The sequence below is a fragment of the Sturnira hondurensis genome, unplaced genomic scaffold (genome assembly GCF_014824575.4).
Source record: "Sturnira hondurensis isolate 20B ecotype Veracruz unplaced genomic scaffold, ASM1482457v3 Scaffold0018728, whole genome shotgun sequence".
NCBI lineage: Eukaryota > Metazoa > Chordata > Mammalia > Chiroptera > Phyllostomidae > Sturnira > Sturnira hondurensis.
The window spans coordinates 5216666-5233972 of NW_028091359.1; the positions used below are offsets into that span (position 1 = coordinate 5216666).

The 17307-nt window shown below is 53.0% G+C and overlaps 1 protein-coding gene across 1 annotated transcript in view; it reads right to left on the reverse strand.

Moving 5' to 3' along the window:
* Positions 1–2655: 2655 nt before the first annotated feature.
* MARCHF10 (membrane associated ring-CH-type finger 10) overlaps positions 2656–17307 on the reverse strand; it is an 82522-nt gene continuing 67870 nt past the window's right edge. The window contains exons 9-12 of the mRNA XM_037070235.1: positions 11105–11218; positions 6199–6241; positions 3792–3851; positions 2656–2792 (exon numbers count right to left, since the gene is read on the reverse strand). Of these exons, the coding sequence (XP_036926130.1) occupies positions 2731–2792; positions 3792–3851; positions 6199–6241; positions 11105–11218 (279 nt within the window). The 3' untranslated portion in view covers positions 2656–2730. The remainder of the gene's footprint in view (positions 2793–3791; positions 3852–6198; positions 6242–11104; positions 11219–17307) is intronic.

Here is a 17307-nt window from a genome sequence, read left to right on the forward strand (position 1 = left end):
CCCCTAGACGCATTTTTTCCATTTGACTTTTTCTGTATGTGTCCTGTTGCCCCCGTGTGACTGAGCTCCAAGAGGGTGGACATCATGCATTTTTCTCCTGGGTCCTCACGACCTGGCACGTACTTGGTGGGGGGTAAATGTTTGAGGGTCGTGATGCCAGCCCACTGAAGAGCCAAAGGCTTGGAAAGACCCTGTGTCCCAGCCACTGTGTGGCAGCCTCGTAGATTCTGGTGACATCGGCCCCAGTACCCAGGGGAAAGATAGCCATTTGTGTCACCGTCTTTTATTGAGTTGGCGAAAAAGTCCATTGGGTTTTTTCTGTATGCTGGCTCTAGTAGGGCTTAGCTGTCTTTCACTTTGTTCGAAACCATTTGTGTGGTTGGGTTCTGACAGCTGCCGTATCAGTGTGCGTTTAAAAAACTTACTGAACTTGATGAATTTTTGTGCAGCCATTTTAATAGCGAAGATGGAAGAAAAGACACAATGTTTTCAGTGTATCAGGCTTTATTATTTCAAAAAAGGTAAAAACACAACTGAAACGTGAAAAAAGAGCAGTGTGTGGAGGAGGTGCTGTGACTGATCGAATGTGTCAAGAGTGGCTGGCGAAGTTTCGTGCTGGAGATTTCTCGCTGGACGATGCTCCACGATCAGGGAGACCAGCTGAAGGTGACAGCGATCAAATGGAGACATCAGCTGAGAACAGTCAACATTCTACCACGTGGGAGAGAGCCGACACACTCAAAATATCCAATTCAATAAAGTTCTTGGTGAAAATGAAAAACACGTCATTTATTTTACAGGAAAAGAAATGTAACCGACTTTTTGGCCACCCCAATAGTAAATGAGACTTGATCTCAGTTGGTGCCTCGGGCCACGAGAAGCCCCAGCGTGGACCCCTGGGCTGCCACCAGGTCGCACTGGTGACGTGGGTCAGTAGAAGTGCACTCAGGCCTCGTGGGAGGCGCTCCTGGTTGTGTTGGTAAAACTCCACACACAGTTTCTGTAGAAAGAGATTGTTTTCAAAAACCTCCTGCGGGTGGATGTGGGCCTGTGACTGTCTCAGTGCCGCTGCCTCCAACAGTCACACTGACCGTGGACTTTGTCCGGATGTTCATGCGGCCACCCCAAACCCCGTCCAGCTCTCTGCACACTGATTCCTAAATGTGCCTTGTCCCTTCTGAGCCGTTTCGCAGTCGTGGCTCCTAGAGAAACATTTTCTCCTCAGTTGACTTGTTCAGTAGAAAAATAAAGGCCCATTTCCTTAGAGAACTGTTAGAGCTTGGGGGCTCCTTTCGTGAAGGGAGGAACTGAGGTCTTAGGAATTTTATTCACTTCATGAGATGTTTTCGACTTGAATGACTTTTCTAGGTGCTGTTAACATGCACAGGTGTCTGCTTTGATCTTTGATCTTGGAGGCAGGCCACCTGGTTGAATCTACTTGTTCGTGGTAGTCTAGTTGCTTTGCTTGAGGAACACAGAGGAATGGGACAAGATTCTGGGGTGATTCGAGTGCAGATCCAAATACCCAGTCGGCACCGTAACTCATCTCCAGTGACACCCTCCTTGCAGCAAAACCTGCAGCAGCCGCTCCAGGTCAGGGGAGTGTGGCTCTCAGAGGTGGGGGAGATGCCCTGGTTTCCTTCATCATACCCCACCCCGCCCCCCTTTCTCTGTTTCTCCAGATTTTAGAAAATTTACTGAGAATTGTTTTATAATTAGATCATAGGATTCACCCACGGTAAGTGCAGTTTAGTGAACTTGAGCGAATTTGTCCAGTTGGGGAAACATTCACACAGACCGGCTTTAGGACACCTCTGTCACCCCAGACCCTCCCGAGCTGTGGCATCCAGTCACTGCTCCCAGTCCGGCCCCCGTGACCACCGATCCTTCTGTCTCCACAGTTTTGCCTTTCCTTGAAATTGCGCATAAATAGAATCACATGACGTGTCTTCTATGTCTGGCTTATTTCACTGAGCATACTGTTTTTGCGTGTATCAGTAGTTTGTGCCACCCAGCTTTCCCCCCTTCTCTCTCTTTCTTACACACACACACACACACACACAAACACCATTTTCTTATGAGCCTCTGGCATTTTGTATTGTTTGATCTAGCCTTTTCGGCCCTAAGATGTAGTTAGAAGCATGGGGCCCACACACCAAACAGGTCCTCAGGGGGCACCTAAGGGGCAGCCAGGCAGCCAGCGAGACTAGCCCATGGGCGTCAGGGATGGTCATCTCTCCTGAGAGTGATGGTGGGACGCAGGCAGTGGGGGTGGGGAGGGGTTTGTGCTTCCCTCTCCTCCCAGCTGAGACGAGCCTTTGTCCAATGAGACTGAAAGAAGCTCACAGTGAAGCTGCGTGAATTAAGTCAGTTTATTGAATATGTGGCTCGATTCCACCTGGTGGAGGCATGAACAGGTGTCCTCGGCAGAGGGACCCCAGGCCACTGGGCCTGTCAGGGCTGCTGGGCCCCTGGGGCTTCTGGGCTGAGAGCAGCATCAGGACAGCCTGCGGAGGCTCAGTAGGGCCCGGCTCCCGCGCCTGTGTTGCCTGAGACAGTTGTCCCAGATGCTCAAGCCAGACCCCAAGAAGAGAGTGGCAGAAGGTGAAAACGGTAACTGCAGACACATTTGTTTCAGTTTCAGTAAACAGGAGGAGGAAGGGGTCACCTGGGGACAGAGAGGGCGGCGGGGGGAGAGGTCTCTGCCGAGCTCCGTGCCCAGTGCCCTTGCTAGACGACCCGGTTGTTGCCTTGATAAATGCCATTTTCGTTTCCGTCTCCCAGCTCAGAATCTGGAAAGCAAGGAGCTCTCTCAGGCTGCAGAGCCGTGGCAGACCCCGGGGTCTGGCATGGAGGGAGTAGCATTGCTGCCCCTCAGCCCGACCCCAGCCCAGTGGCCAGCCACACACTGCAGGGCGGGAACAGTGTGTAGGGGTGACAGAGACCGCAGCCTGGGGCTGGGGAATTTGCAGACTGCCCACTGGGCTTCCAGCCAGGCCAGGGCAGCTGGGCTGTAAGGCCCTCAATGAAAGCATCTTACCCATCTCCACACCCCCACGCAGCCTGGTGCTGCAAACGTGTGCAGGATGACGAGCTGGAGGAGCCTCTCAGGGCAATATTGCCACATAAACGCTCACTTCCTGGTCAGGAAGGAGGGGCATTGGCCTACGTTTTAAAGGAGTCTTTCAGAGACCCAATGGCTGGAAGCAGAGGGTCATGTGATGAGAGGGAGGGAGAGAGGGCAGAGAGGCAGTGGGGTCTGAGTGAGGGGATAGAGTGTGGGTAGAGTCTCTTTATTCTGGGAGAAACTCTTGTTCTCAATGTGTCTTTTTTCCTCCTGGCTTGAGCAGGTGCTCCCTGACTATTTGGATGGGTTGGGTTTTGAATATTGAAGGAGGGCAGGGAGCAGGAGCAGGAGCAGCTGGCATCCCCGCCCCCCCCCCCGCCCCCCCCCCAAGCCCTCTCAGCTTCCACCTCTGCAACAAGGAAGCCCCAGCCCCACACCCTGCCTCTGTTCGCTCAACTATCCTGTGCTTTCCCCCAAAGCTTTGACTTGAGCAAACAGTGGGGAAGTGCTCTGGCCCAGCCTCTGTCCTGAGGGCCCCCATGCCTGCTTCTCTCCACACCTATACTGATAGCTGCAGGATGCATTGTTCTCCTTGCTGGCCTTGGACTTGGCTGTGGTGACAGTCATTTGTGCCAGCTGGGAAGGGGGACTGGGTCACAGAGAGGTGTAATGGATTGTCAGACCTGGGCATACCCACCCAGGGACTCTCCCCAGCTGCCCTTACCTCTGGTCACCTGTGGCATTTGCGTGTGGCTTCGGTTACCAGGTGCAGGAGTCGGGGTACCTGGTGAGGAGATTGGCGTGGGCACCACAGAACCACAAAAAGGCTAGTATCTCTTTAGGCCACCTCGTGGGCCCTGAGGTTTTGCCTTTTTCTCTTCCCATTTACCTGAATCGAGCTAGGTGGCAGGTCACAGCTGTGACTCAGCTCTGGCAACCCATCTTGACAAAGTGCTGCCAACTAAGTGAGTCATGCCAGGCGGCTGGGGACTAAAGAAGAGTGTGGCCTGCGGGAGGGTGGAAGCCATGTGGCTTTGCCTCTGGTTGCCCTGGCTTTTTTCTCGATCATGACTCTGGCGGGAAGCCAGATAAGGGCAGCGTCTGATCGGTGCGCGGAGCCGGCCCTCTGTGCATGACTCCATCTCAGCTGCGCCCGCCCGTGCCCCCCCCCCCCCCGTCCCGCCCCAGCCTCTTCGGTATGTTCAGGGCTGGGGTCACGGAGAGAGGACCTAGATCTACATTTCCAGCCTATAACTGGCTGCCCCCACTTTGGGGCTGGTGCGGGGGTGAAGGTCCTCCTAGACCTTGTCCCAGCTTTCTTAAACAGGACGGCAGATGACATTTCTCTCAAGTAACACAGGAGGGCAGCAGCGCAGCGCAGGACACTGGCAGGAGGGCTGGCTCCTAGGGTCTCCTTGGAGACTCCTTTTTAAGCATCACCCCAGAGATGCTCTCCTCCTGCCCTCCAGGGAGGTCAGTCCTCCCTGGGGCAGGGGCTTGGAGGCCCGGATGCCTCTTTCCTACCCTTGAATTCGGTCCCCTGCGGGGAAAGGCTTCGTCCTCTTCAGAGCCTCCAGCAGAGCGGCAGCGGCCTGCGCCTGGCACTAGGGGGCGCCCCTGCACAGCCGAACCCACCCGGGCGCCCCAGGTTTTCCCCAACCGGGAAGAGACACGAGCCTCCCGGGCTGGGGCTCGGGCTGGGGAGGGGCGCAGCCAGGCGCTGCGCCAAGACCCTAGCCGGAGCCTCGGGCGTCCTCCCCGGCACCCAAAGTCGGCTCATTGTCGCGCCCTTTCCAGAGCAGGGTCTTGGGCCAAATGCCGCGAGGCGCAGAGGCGTTTTCTCCGAGAAGGGGTGTGTGCGTCCGCAACACAAAGGTCTTTTCTCAACCGCACAGCTCCCTTCCTGCTCGCTCCCTGCCGGGCTCCCGCAGCCGGAGCAGCCGCTCTGGGTTGGCCCTAGCGACAATCCTGGGTGGCCGGGGTGGCCTCCGAGAGTGACCCCTGGAGGATGCGAAGGGGGCACTGGGCCGTCACCGGCTCAGCAGAACACTGTGTTGTGCCTAGGACTGGGGCTCTGTGGGCTCCTTTTGTGAACGGAGGGAAGGCCTGTCCTTTCCCTCCCCACTCTCCATCCCCATCCCCACCCCCTGCCCCCGGCCCCGGCCCCGGCCCCGCTCGGTGTTCTCAGGGGAGCGTGCCCAGAATAGTAAACTGGGTTCTCTAGAGTCATAATCTGGGCCTCACCCTGTGCAGTGGTGAGGTGGTTCAGCTTCTCCCCCAGGCAGGTCTTTGGGGGATTCCCTGAAAGCATCTTCGTGACCAGCTGCGTCCTGATCACCAGGGTCTCACCCCTTGGCCTGACTCGGAGTCTCTGGGAGGGGCCCAGGAATTAACTATTGGGTTGGTAAGTCCTCAGGTGATACTGATGGCAAAGCCAGTGTGGGAATTACTGTTCTAAATCAGTTGTGAAATTTCTCCCCAGAAGAACCTCTGGGGATGGAATCTTCACAGCCGCCCTCAGTCCACCGAATGTGGATCCTCCGTGATGATGGAGAAGGTCTCCCTGAGTCTGACTGCGTTAACTAACTATATTCTCTTCAGTTGGGTTTCCCATGAGATCATGAGCCTCTTTGAAGACAGGCTTGCCTCCTATGAGGGGCCTTTTTTAGGAATCCAGCAGACCCACTTGATCGGGCTAAATGGTGAGGGAATCCAACAAAAGCCACCAGCCTGTGATTGAATGTGGTCTCTTTCGGGAATGGCTGAACAACCCTTTCCAGGGTTTGGAAGATAACCCAGAGGCTCCTGGGTACTGGAGGCTGGAGCATCCCAGCAAGGGAAAAGCAAAAAAGCCTGCAGCCAGACATCCTATGCCTGACAATACCATCTTCCCTTTTGTTGGCCCTTTTCCTTGCTTTCAGGATGAATGAAAATTCTTATCTGCTCTGCATCCAGTGTACTTGAACTCGCCTTCCTGATGGCTGCAGCTAGGGTTTCCCAAGCTTTGTGGGGTTATTTTTGCCTCTGGGTGGTGGTCATTACTTCCTTCCACAGTATTAGGTTCAACACAGTGACAGAAAGAGTAAATTAGCAAGCACCCTCAGAATGGCAGGGCTGACCCCCAAACCTACTTTCATTTTCTTCTGGTCTGGGTTGTGGGAAATTTCTTGACAACTATGAGAAAGAAGACAATGAAAAATGAGTTGTTTTTCCAAAGCAATTGTGAACATCTGTATAATTCCCTAGTCTCAGGGATGTTCTAGGAATCCCTTTTACCATCAGCTTAAAGGGGCAGGGAAGAGAGGCAGCCGTGCGGCAGACACCTGCAGGGCTCAGCCAGGTCCTGGACACAGCCCTGCAGTACAACCCAGGTCACCTTTCCCAGGGCAGGGTTTCTAATTTTGTCACTGTGCGCAGACTTGCTTCCTCTCTTCAATTGATCTGAAAAGGAAAACCCCATTCTGACGGTCAGAGTCACATTTTCAGGCAGGGGGGGTGAAGGCCCCGCTAATTGGCCACTTGCCTCACCACTGGCTTTTAAACAATCGCTTGTATTCTCTGCCTGGCAGGAAGCAGCAGGCCCATCAAGGCTCTGGGTTCCCTCTTTGTTCTGACTTTATGGCATTTTGTGCCACAATAAGAAACACTGTGTTCTCCGTGGGAGCCCATTGTGCCAGGCTGGGAGGATGTGGGCTCTTACGGAAGGCTGGGGCGCTTCCTCCAGGAGAAGAGGGGTTTTGTGACAGGCTGGGGGACAATATAAGGGGTGCCAGACACTGTTACTCGGGCAACTGGCTGCCCAGAGTGGAGGCAGCTTTGGCCCCTGGAGCGCCTCTCACCCACAGGCCAGGAAGAGGGCAGGGGGAGGATGGAGTTTCTCATAGAGGAGCAGCCCAGTCACCTGGTAAATTATACATCAGGACTCTGTTAACCCAGCCTCATCCTGCCCCGAGGCTCTGGGCCAGGTGATCAGATCTGTCTGAACCAGCTCTCTCCCTCCACCGGAAACGCCATCTTGGTGGATGTGGGCCAAGCGTGGGCATCCCATAGTTTGGGTAGAGCTGGCCCTTTAAGGTGGGAGTTTCAGTTTTGTAGAAGTAGCCTGAGTGGGGAGGGCCTACAAGAAGTCCACCCAGCCTCACACAAATGGATAGGTGGGATTTGAAAGCTACCTCCAAACCTCACCTGGCCCCCAGGCCAGCCGTTATACTCCCCTTCCCTCCCCACTAGTTCCTTACAGGTGAACATTTTCCTACAGGTGCAGAGTTAACACAGCACACCTGGGCGGGAGACAAAGGCCACACCCAATGATGGGAGGGCCTGGGGTTGCTCTGCCCTTTGCCTGTGCTGACTGGGATCCTCTCCATTGTTTTCCATAGTTTAGTGAGTTAGGCCCCTAGGGGTAGAGAGGAGCTGTCCTGGGCAGGAGGGAGAGAAGTTCAGGGTGTAGGTACATTTCACTGGGGGATGGTGAGCATGGTGGAGATAAGACCTAGGGCTATGAGGACACCCAGGACAGGGGACTTTGTGGGGGAGCAGGCCCTGAATAATGGAGGGGCCTATGTGGGTGCTGAAAGTAAGAGATGACGGGGAAGGCAAGTGAGGCTGGTGGGTCCTGTGTTCTCATGGTGGGCACCTGAGGAGAACAGCAGTCACGGCTTCCTTCAGCCCGCGCGCACCTCCCCCTGTGCCTACCAAGTCCACCCTTCCCTTCCCCAAGTGTCCCTGCATGAGCCTCCGTCTCTGCACCACTGCCACAGCCACCCGACTGGCTGGGTGCCCCTCCAGTCCACCCTCCTCACGGCTGCTCCAGTTCTCTCTCAAAAACGCAAACCGCCTGGCCTGTCAAGCCCAGCTAGAAACCCTTGAGTGGCGTCTGGAGCTGTACATAAATCCTGCACATCCTGCTCCCTGCTCAGCCTCTAGGCTCACTTCCTGCCGGTCACGGCCACACTCAACTCCTTGACTTTCCCAAACAGGCAAGTCTTTTCAGGTCTCTGAGCCTTTGCATTTCTTTCTGCGTGGAATGGCCTCTGCCTTCCCACCCACCCATGTCCATCTGCTAGAATCTCCAAGATTCAGTGCAAACATCCCCTCCTCAGCTGGTCAGCGGACGAGAGCAATAATGGGGCAGCTTGGCCACCAGGCTCTCAAAGCAGCGGGAAGACTGATGGCAAAGAGGACAACCTATTCGGATTAAAAGTGAGGCCTAGGAAATGTTGGCTTGGTGACCCTGCCTGGAGAGTCTGTCCTGGAAAAGAGTTGGCGGTGGGGGTGGGGGGTAGTTGTCGAGAATGGTGGTTCCTCACGTCATCTACCTTTGCTCCGTGTTCCTCCAGATCTGGCTTTGTCTTCTATCAGAACACAGGGTACATTTTGATACTCTTGTTACATGTCTGTTCTCTCTTTAGACTCTTCAGTGCCTTAGAGGCAAGGAATGTCTTAATCCTCTTTGTATTCCTGGAATCTAGTTTAGAACCTGGCGCATAGTAGGCACACAGAACATCTTTAAATAAATAAATATACCTTGAACTTGGGTGTTCCTTTACCTAGAATGCCTTTCTGTCCACAAGTTTGTACTGTTGCTTTCTCCAAAATGTAACTCAAGCCCCGCTTCCTGGGAGAAGCAGGTTCTGGCTCATTAATACGTTGTCTGAGCATCAGAACGTTACCAAGCGCTGGGACTGGGCTGGGCATGTCCCAGGTACTGGAGCACTCGGAGGGGGGGGGGGGCGGGGTGGTGTCAAAGAGATAAGGGTTCCGTGCCCATGTTGTCCATGAGACAGCTCACCACTTTACGTGACAGTCATTTAGCCCATGTGGAATCAGTCAATGCTCCTGGCATCCACAGTGTCTGGGACGAGGTTTGTGGCCAGTTACAACTCACGGTAGTGTGAGAGGAGGAGAAGCATGGGCTTTGCCTTCAAGTAGCTCATAACGCTCTCCCTGACCCCATCTCAGCACGGGACACGGGCCAGGGCACGAGTGAATGAGTGAATGAATGATCGACAGGTATTCACCCCCAGGCACCTTCGTGAGGCACAACTGAGAAACCCATCGTGAATGGGTTTTCCAGTGCTGGTAGGTAGGTATCACCTCTCTTTTGCTAAATGTTACCCACAGGCTCTGAATATTTTCTACAAGAAAATACTGAGACTCAAGTCCAAAAGTGTGAATTTGAGGAAAGCCCATTGCCTTCCTACTTCCATCTGTGCACCTCTGCACTGGTTACTGGTAGCAGTGACTGCTCGCCAATTGAGTGGGCGAGAGCTCTTCTGGCGTCTCTCAAATTAAATGGGAACTGCGGTGAGAGAATGGCACCCCGTCCTTTCTGTGTCCTTCTGTCCTGGGTCCCAGCTGGCTCCCGGTGTCCCTTACTCCTTGTCTAGGACAGTTTTACCGGAGGGTTCTCCAGAGCCCGTGCTCTGGAGTCTTGGTTTTCACCCACTGGGCTGTATTGCTGGTTGGCTTTGCCGTCTTGAGGGCCAGCGTTGCCTGCATTCGCTGGCTGATGTTGCCGCCATCTGTAACCTATATCAGCCCTGGGTGCTTTGAAGTTCAATGTGCAATAAAAAGTTCATTAAAAAGATGTGGAATCATGAAAATGAGGTCACAGAAATGTTAACAAAGGATCATTTCCTGCTTCCTGTTCTATTATTTTTTTCTTTTCCGAATGTATTTCTCTGAGGAATTTATGTCGCCATTAAACCTACGGAAGAGTTAAAGGAAGGACAGGCCCAGGTCAAAAAGAGGGTGAGATTCCTGAGGAGATAGCTTGGCAAAGACCCAGCCTGTTTTCTTAATTGAGAGCTTAGGGTCTGGAGGGAAAATTGCAGCCAAAAAAGATGTAGGGACGAATGTAGAATCCCTATGACTAATGGGCTGGACCCAGCCTTTTAGTTTGGGATGACTCCAAAGGGGTCGCAACAGCCTCCAGCCGAGCGAGGTCTGCGGCATAAATGACACTTGGAATCGCTGAATTCCAACCTCCGGCCACTGACCGCTGTGCCTGCAGGTGCCTCTTGGCTCCTTGAGGAGGAGGAGAAGAAAGTGAAGAGAAAGAAAGGGGCAAGGGTGGCAGCGTATCACTAAGACTGCTTTGTGGCACCCTTGGTGGCTTATTTGCTGCCAGCCTCCCTGGCTTGCTTGCCAGCCATGACCTTCTGACAGGAGCAGAAGTCAAGTTCCCAGCCTCAACAGATACCCTGGGAACCTGAAACACTAAAATCGTATCAGCCCCTGGTATGACCTTAAGGTCATGGCCTGCCAGGGGCTCTGTCCTGACCCAGCCGCAGAGAAGCATTTAACTAAGGGGGAATTCCCACCGGGCTCAGTTCTGACTGGACAATGACCGACACGGTGCAGAGGTGGCCCTGTCCACCTCCCACACTTCGGGTGACTTGGCTAAGCTGGGCTGCAGTTAATAACAGACCCAGCCTCTCCCTCCAATCACGAAGCCTCCTGGAGCCAGAGCCCTGATTCTCCAGTTAAATGAAGGGCAACCACAGATGATCACTCCCGGTGAGTACCTTGTCACTTCCCTAATGACAAACGGTGACACCATCAGCACCTTTATTTCTTGGCCTGTAATACAGATGCTGGAATAATGTGCCCTGGGATCCAAAGCCAAATACACAGCTCTCCCATCTGGGGGGGGCCCTGTTTCTCACGGGCCCTCCATGCCTGGGCAGAGGGCAGGCCTACCCGTGACGCAGACCCAGCCCCAGCAGCATCGCTGGGCTCTGTTTTGGGGGCAAATATTCCTAGAGACCCACGCGCCTATGTGATCATTAATGACCATTTAATTACTGCTCATGTTATTAGTATGCAATTAGGTGATTATCACTTACTTTTCAGCCAGAGGGCCACTATGCACAGACTTAGCAGCCACTACATCTTAGTCCTAATGATGACAGTCCCATGTCCTACCAAGTGACCGTGAGGATCTCAACAGATTGCACATCTAATAAACCATGCTACAAGGTCGGTGGGGGCGGGGGGGTGGTGCTAGATGGTCCGTGTCGGAGCCAGACTTACCCGCGCCCTCGCCGCCCGGCTGTAGTTGAGTCTTATGAGTTCTGCAAACCTCTGCTCATAGAGGTGGAGGAGAAGCACCAGGTACAGGCCTGAGTTCATCAGCTCAGTTTGCACCTACGTGTGGAAAAGAACGCTCTTAATTTCATCTATAAGCTATTCATGATTTAAATTGTGACCAAGAGGTGACAACAAATGGGACAAGAGTCCAAGTCCCAAGGCCAGACGGCCCTTGGGGACCGGAGAGCAGAGCAGGAGTGGATTGGGGTGGAGGCCAGACCAGCCGTCTGGGAATTCTTTACTGCCTGGTGGAGTGCGCCCTGAACGAGCCCCACGCTCCAGGCTGTGTGTGGCATGGGGCAAGCCTTCTCTGATGGTCCTTATGGGATGGGGGCGCTTTGGTGGGTGGTTAGGAAGGGTATAAAGGGCCTTTCAGAGGCATTGAGTGCCAGCAGAGACAAGGATGAAGAGAGCAGAGTGTGGTTCAAATTCTCTGCTCACTGGCGTGGCTGGAGTATATGGGGAGGGTGTTTGTTTTAGATTTTTAGGAAGTGTTGGCATGGGCTGGGGAGGTGGGGAGGTGGGGCCACACTAGTGAGAAGTGAGGCGTTTGGGTGTCATGTATGTAGCTGTGGCCTCTGAGCACTGGAGGTGCATGTCTGAGGAAGGCGGACCTTCCTGTGGGAGTGTTTGGGACTCAGGTGCCATGGTGGGTGGGGTCCTTCATTATTCCTAGATCCCTCTTTTGCCCAGAGAAAGGGTCCAGGCCTTAGTTCTTCATGTTTCTCCTCTTACAACTGACTTAATGATGGTTCCACCTAAGCTCAGCCCCTCTCCCCTCGCGATCCAGGCTGATCTATTACCCTTTAACCCCCAGAGATCGTGTGCGCAGCTGGGTCTCAGGTGGCGCCGTGAACCTCAGGGCCTTTGCTCCTGCTCTTCTTCGCCTGGCCCGTCGCTGTGTTTTCGTACCTCCGACTGAAATGCCCATCTCCACCTTTCTGCCAGGCCGTGCCCACTTCTTTTACCACAGTCCCCACATCACCTTCGTGTGGGAGCCTTCCTCACAACTGTCCCAGTCATTCCTTTACTCCGTGACTCCCAGGCATTTGTTGTTATTTTGTACACTGCATCTTACACTTAACGGTTTGGCCTTCTCTTGGTGGGTGGGTTGTGTTTTATTTTTCTCAGGACCTGGCCCCCTGGCTGACCATAGCTCCTCCATCTTCAGCAACGCTGGCGGTCTGTGTTGTAAGGCCTCACCCTGTGGGTGCTTCGTTGACCTTCAATAAATTAGTGGCATTAGCAGTGACTCCTCCCCTCTGCCACTTTAAAGCCCCATCTGTCCTCCTGCCAAATCCCCAGGGGGCGGGGCCTTGGGAATGAGCCAGACGGGGCTCAGGGAAACCCCAGCTGAGGGCCTGGCCCTTTGCCTCACCCCTGGGAAAGGTCTGAACTGTGAAGGTTTTCCCAGTTTAACTGAAGCTTGGTCTTGACAGTGACCACCTCAGCGCCTTTCCTTCCTCCTGCAGCAGCCAGAGGTGCTCTACGGGGCCGTCTCCCTGTTTCCTTTCTGTCAAGGGCAGCTCAGGAAGCTGGTGTGGAACACGCCTCTTCCAGGACAGAACAGCTGCCAGGAGAGGTGCTCAGGTCCAGCGAGGATCGGTGCCTTCTTCCTTCTGAATCAGGGCCAGCTCTGGGGCTCAGGGACTGCTGGCCCCAAGGTCACTGGCTCAAGGCCCCTCCGCTGCCCTACACTTGTCTTTAAAAGCTTTCCAACTGGCCTTAGCAGTTAGCCTCCTATTTTTAGACCCTAGTCATGTTTTCTATGTTCTTCAGACCTGGGTCTGGAGCAGGCAGAGAGAAAGTTGTTTGCTTTCACTTTTTTTCTGTTTTAAGTGCCTCCTCCCACCTTCCCCATGAGTGGGTGCCTCCTTTACAGTCTGTCTGGCAAGCCACCTCCTCTGGGAAGCCTTCCTAACCTACCTGTTAGCTCTTCAACACAAATCCAGCCTTGTTCTGTGTGCTTTTCTCCGAGCGGTGGCTGCCTGAGAGCTGCCACGCCCTCTCCCGCACTCTCCTTGCCAGTAAGCCGTCTGTGCTCAGAGACACTCTGATGCATAATGGCCAATCAATCAGCTAGAAACTGGCTTGGAACTATCAGGTTTGTCGAAGCATTCAGGGAAATCATTTACTTTTTATGACTCAGTAAGGCCCGGAGACACGCAGATGGGAAAATATCCACTAATGTTTTCTGCAGATAATTTGAAAAGTCACTTCTAGCAGATCGTGTCTCTTCCCTGGCCTGTGGGAGGGAACCTGTCACACGGTGCCATCAGTCTCGCTGGCCAGGCTCCTCTGTGGGGCCGGTTGCCCAGCTTGGGATGCTCCGCAAAAGGGCTGGGCTGGCTGATCTGAGCTGGCGTTCCATAGCCTCTGGGAGTCATCCTTTCTACCTAGCAGAGCTACAAGTGGGAGGGATTGGTTATCAGAGAGAGTTCGGAGCTGAGTGAGGTTTTGGAACCTTATTTATTGGGCTACTCCTGACCCAGCCCTCCTCTGACCCAATCACATTGTGCTTTGGTACCCGCATTCGGTGTGTGTGTATGTGTGTGTGGGGGGTAATGGATGGAAGGAGGGGGGCAGGGAGACTTGAAAGGGAGGGGCATGGGAAGCAGTGGGTGAGAGCTTGCAAGTGCTCAGCGCTCCTGCCAGATGTTTCTTTCTTCTCTCCTGCCCCTCCCCCTTCATTTTGTTAATATTCATTTCGACCAAGAGATTTGCTACCAGTGGCAATTCTCCATTTAATCCACTCCAAGAAGCGGGCAGGCTGGCTGCACGTTTTATCAAATGTGTTCAAATATCTTCAAATATGTTCAAGAGATGCTCCCAAGCGTGAGGGTGATTAGGGGACTGCATGTGTCCAAGGACATCCGCCGTGGTTGAGATGGCGCGAGGCCAGGCCTGCGTATCGGAGTAATGACAGCCAGAGCCCCGCTGAGACCCTGCTGAGCCTCGGGGCCCAGATGGCAGAGCCCCCTCCGTCACACCGTGGGCCCGCACGGTCACAGGCACTGCAGCCCAGGGCCACCGAGCGCCACGACTTTGAGCGAAGAGTTTTAAATACACAACCAGAGTGATTCTCCATTTGCAAATGGGGGGCAGTCACCGCTGTTCTGCCTGTTTCCCCAAAGCATTATGGGAAAATACCGGGGACATGGTATTTCACCAAACAGAAGTGTCCTGCCAGAGCCAAGAATGAAGATGGGATTTGGGGCAAAGACCACACGTGCCTTGTTTGCCCCTGTGCTTTGAGTGCCCAGTCCGGTGTCGGCTCAATAAATACACACACACATGAAAGAAAAAGGAAAAATGTGTAATTCTGGACCAGACAGTGGCTGCCTCAGCCATGACTTTTGACTCTAGCAACTTCCATGTTAATGAGCTTCAGAATTACTGAGAGAGCCTTTTCTTTTTTTTTTATATATATACATTTATTGGAGAGTTTTACTTGGTTTGGCCATGGGAGTGTTTTTTTTTAATATATTTTATTGATTATACCATTACAGTTGTTCTATTCCCCTCCTTCATTCCCCTCCACCCGCATACTCCCTCCCCCACCATTCTCCCCTCCTTAGTTTATAACCACGTGTCTCAAGTTCTTTAGATTCTATATTTCCCCCACTATTCTCGCCCTCCCCCCTATTTTCTACCTACCATCTATGCTATTTTCTGTGCCTTCTCCCCCCTTCTCCCCCTCCCATCCTCCATGTGTTCTTCAATTCTATGGTTCCACTCCTGATCTAGCTGTCCTCTTGCTTTGCTTTTGTTTTAGGTGTGGTTGTTAATAACTGTGTGTTTGCTGTCCTTTCACTGTTAGTATTTTTCATCTTCTTTTTCTTATATAAGTCCCTTTAGCATGTCATATAATAAGGGCTTGGTGATGATGAACTCCTTGAACTTGACCTTATCTGAGAAGCACTTTATCTGTCCTTCCATTCTAAATGAAAGTTTTGCTGGATAAAGCAATCTTGGCTGTAGGTCTTTGGATTTCATGACTTGGAATACTTCTTTCCAGCCCCTTCTTGCCTGTGAGGTCTCTTTTGAGAAATCCGCTGACAGTCTGATGGGTACTCCTTTGTAGGTGACTGTCCCCTTATCCCTTGCTGCTTCTAGGATTCTCTCCTTCATTTTGGTCTTGGCTAATGTAATTATGATGTGCCTTGGTGTGTTCCTTCTTGGGTCCAACTTCTTTGGCACTCTCTGAGCTTCCTGGATTTCCTGGAAGTCTTTTTCCTTTGCCAGACTGGGGAAGTTCTCCTTTATTATTTGTTCAAATACGTTTTCCACTTGTGGCTGTTTCTTTCCCCCTTCTGGTACCCCTATAATCCGGATGTTGGAACATTTAAAGATGTCCTGGAGGTTCCTAAGCCTCTCCTCATTTTTTTGAATTCTCATTTCTTCATTCCTTTCTGGTGGGATGTTTTGTTCTTCCTTCTGGTCCATTCCATTGGTTTGAGTCCCAATTTCCTTTCCATCACTATTGGTTTCCTGTGCATCTCCCTTCATTTCAATTAGTTTAGCCTTCATATGTTCCTCTAATTTGTGGCTATGTTCCTCTAATTTGTGGCTATAATCTACCAGTTCTGTGAGCATCCTGATAAATAGTGTCGTGAATTGTGCTTCTGAGAGGCTGGCAATTTCTTGGTCGCTTAGAGTTATTGGCTCTGGGACTTTGAGTTCTTCTTGCACCATCTTTTGGGCTGTTCGTGCCTGTTCCGTAGCAGGATCAGAGCCCTAAAGTGTTCACTAGAACAGGGCAACTAAGTCGCTGGGTTGTGACGCTGTATGTGGGGGCGGGGTCAAAGAGGGACAATGGCTTCCCGTCTGCCACCTGCCGCCGTGGCCCCCACTGTCACCGCAGCCAGGCCCACGCGTTTCGTTCCATTGCACGCGAGTGTGCCACCGCCATCAGCCCTCCACCACTGGGTTCGCCCCCTGGGGCCCGTGTGGTCCGTCTCACTGTGCGCGAATGTGCGACCGTGGTCAGTCTGCCCCACACCCCGACTGGTTCCGGGCTGCCTGCGCGCCTAGGTTGGGGGAATCTGTCCTGCCCGACCCAGCTCCGCTGCTGGCTCCGCCTCTCTTACCGTCCCCGTTGAATGGTTCGTAGTTGTCGGACTTCCGTATAATTCCGTTTTCTGGTCTTTGGGTGTGTCCTAGTTCTCCAAATCTTTGTTGTGTTCAAACTTGGTTGTGGGAGAAGGCACAGTGTTTCCACCTATGCCTCCATCTTGGCGGAAGTCTCCCTGAGAGAGCCTTTTCAAACCGAGCTGCTGGGCACCAGGTCCCCTCGCCCCCAGTTCCTGATTGAGGGGGCCTGGGTGTGGGGCTCGAGAACGAGCATTTCTGACAAGTCCCCAGTGATGCTTATGCTGCCGGTCTGGGCACCGCCCATGTTTGAGAACTGCTAGAAACCAGGGTTGGGAGTTGGTAGCTAATAAGCTTACTCTGGCTTGCAGATGGGCCCTGGCTGGCAAGGAGAAAGGGAAAAAACACCTCTAGTTGGAGAGAGGACTCTCCATTTGGCCACAGTTGCCCTCACTCCCTATTGATGGCACTTGGAAGGTTCTGGTTCTCCTGCACTGAGGTCCTAGTCATGCACTGTCCACCCCCTTGGAGGCAGTGACTGTGTTAGTCGTGGCACCATGGTGCCTCCGGCATAGACGGTAGGCACTCGGTAAGTGTTTTAAAAGTTCAACTTCTGTGTTGTATGTATTTTGCCACACTTTACAAGAAAATTGGTACCTGGACCCATCCCGGACCAACTGAATCACAATCTCTGAGGCTGGGCCCGGGCATCGCAATCAAATAACAACAACAATCAAAGCATGCAGCTAAATGTTCAGTTTAATTAGGGGAGGTATTTGTGTGTTTCTGATTTTTACAATTAAAGAAAAGCAAACTTTCTACCTGGGGAAAATACATGGGAAAATAAGTTAGTGAGTTAGCTAGTCAGTGAGTTGAGGGCAGCTGAGAGGCAGGCTGAGCTGAAGCCAGTTCCAGGCTTCTTCCAGCTCCATCCCTGTCTTTGCCTGTGTCTGCATTTGGCACTGGCTGCTCCATCTCAGTGGGGGGCCCTGTTTTCCCGGAGAGAACAGCTCTGAGGGCTGACCCAGAGGAGCCAAGGTGCGGGAGTCAGGGAA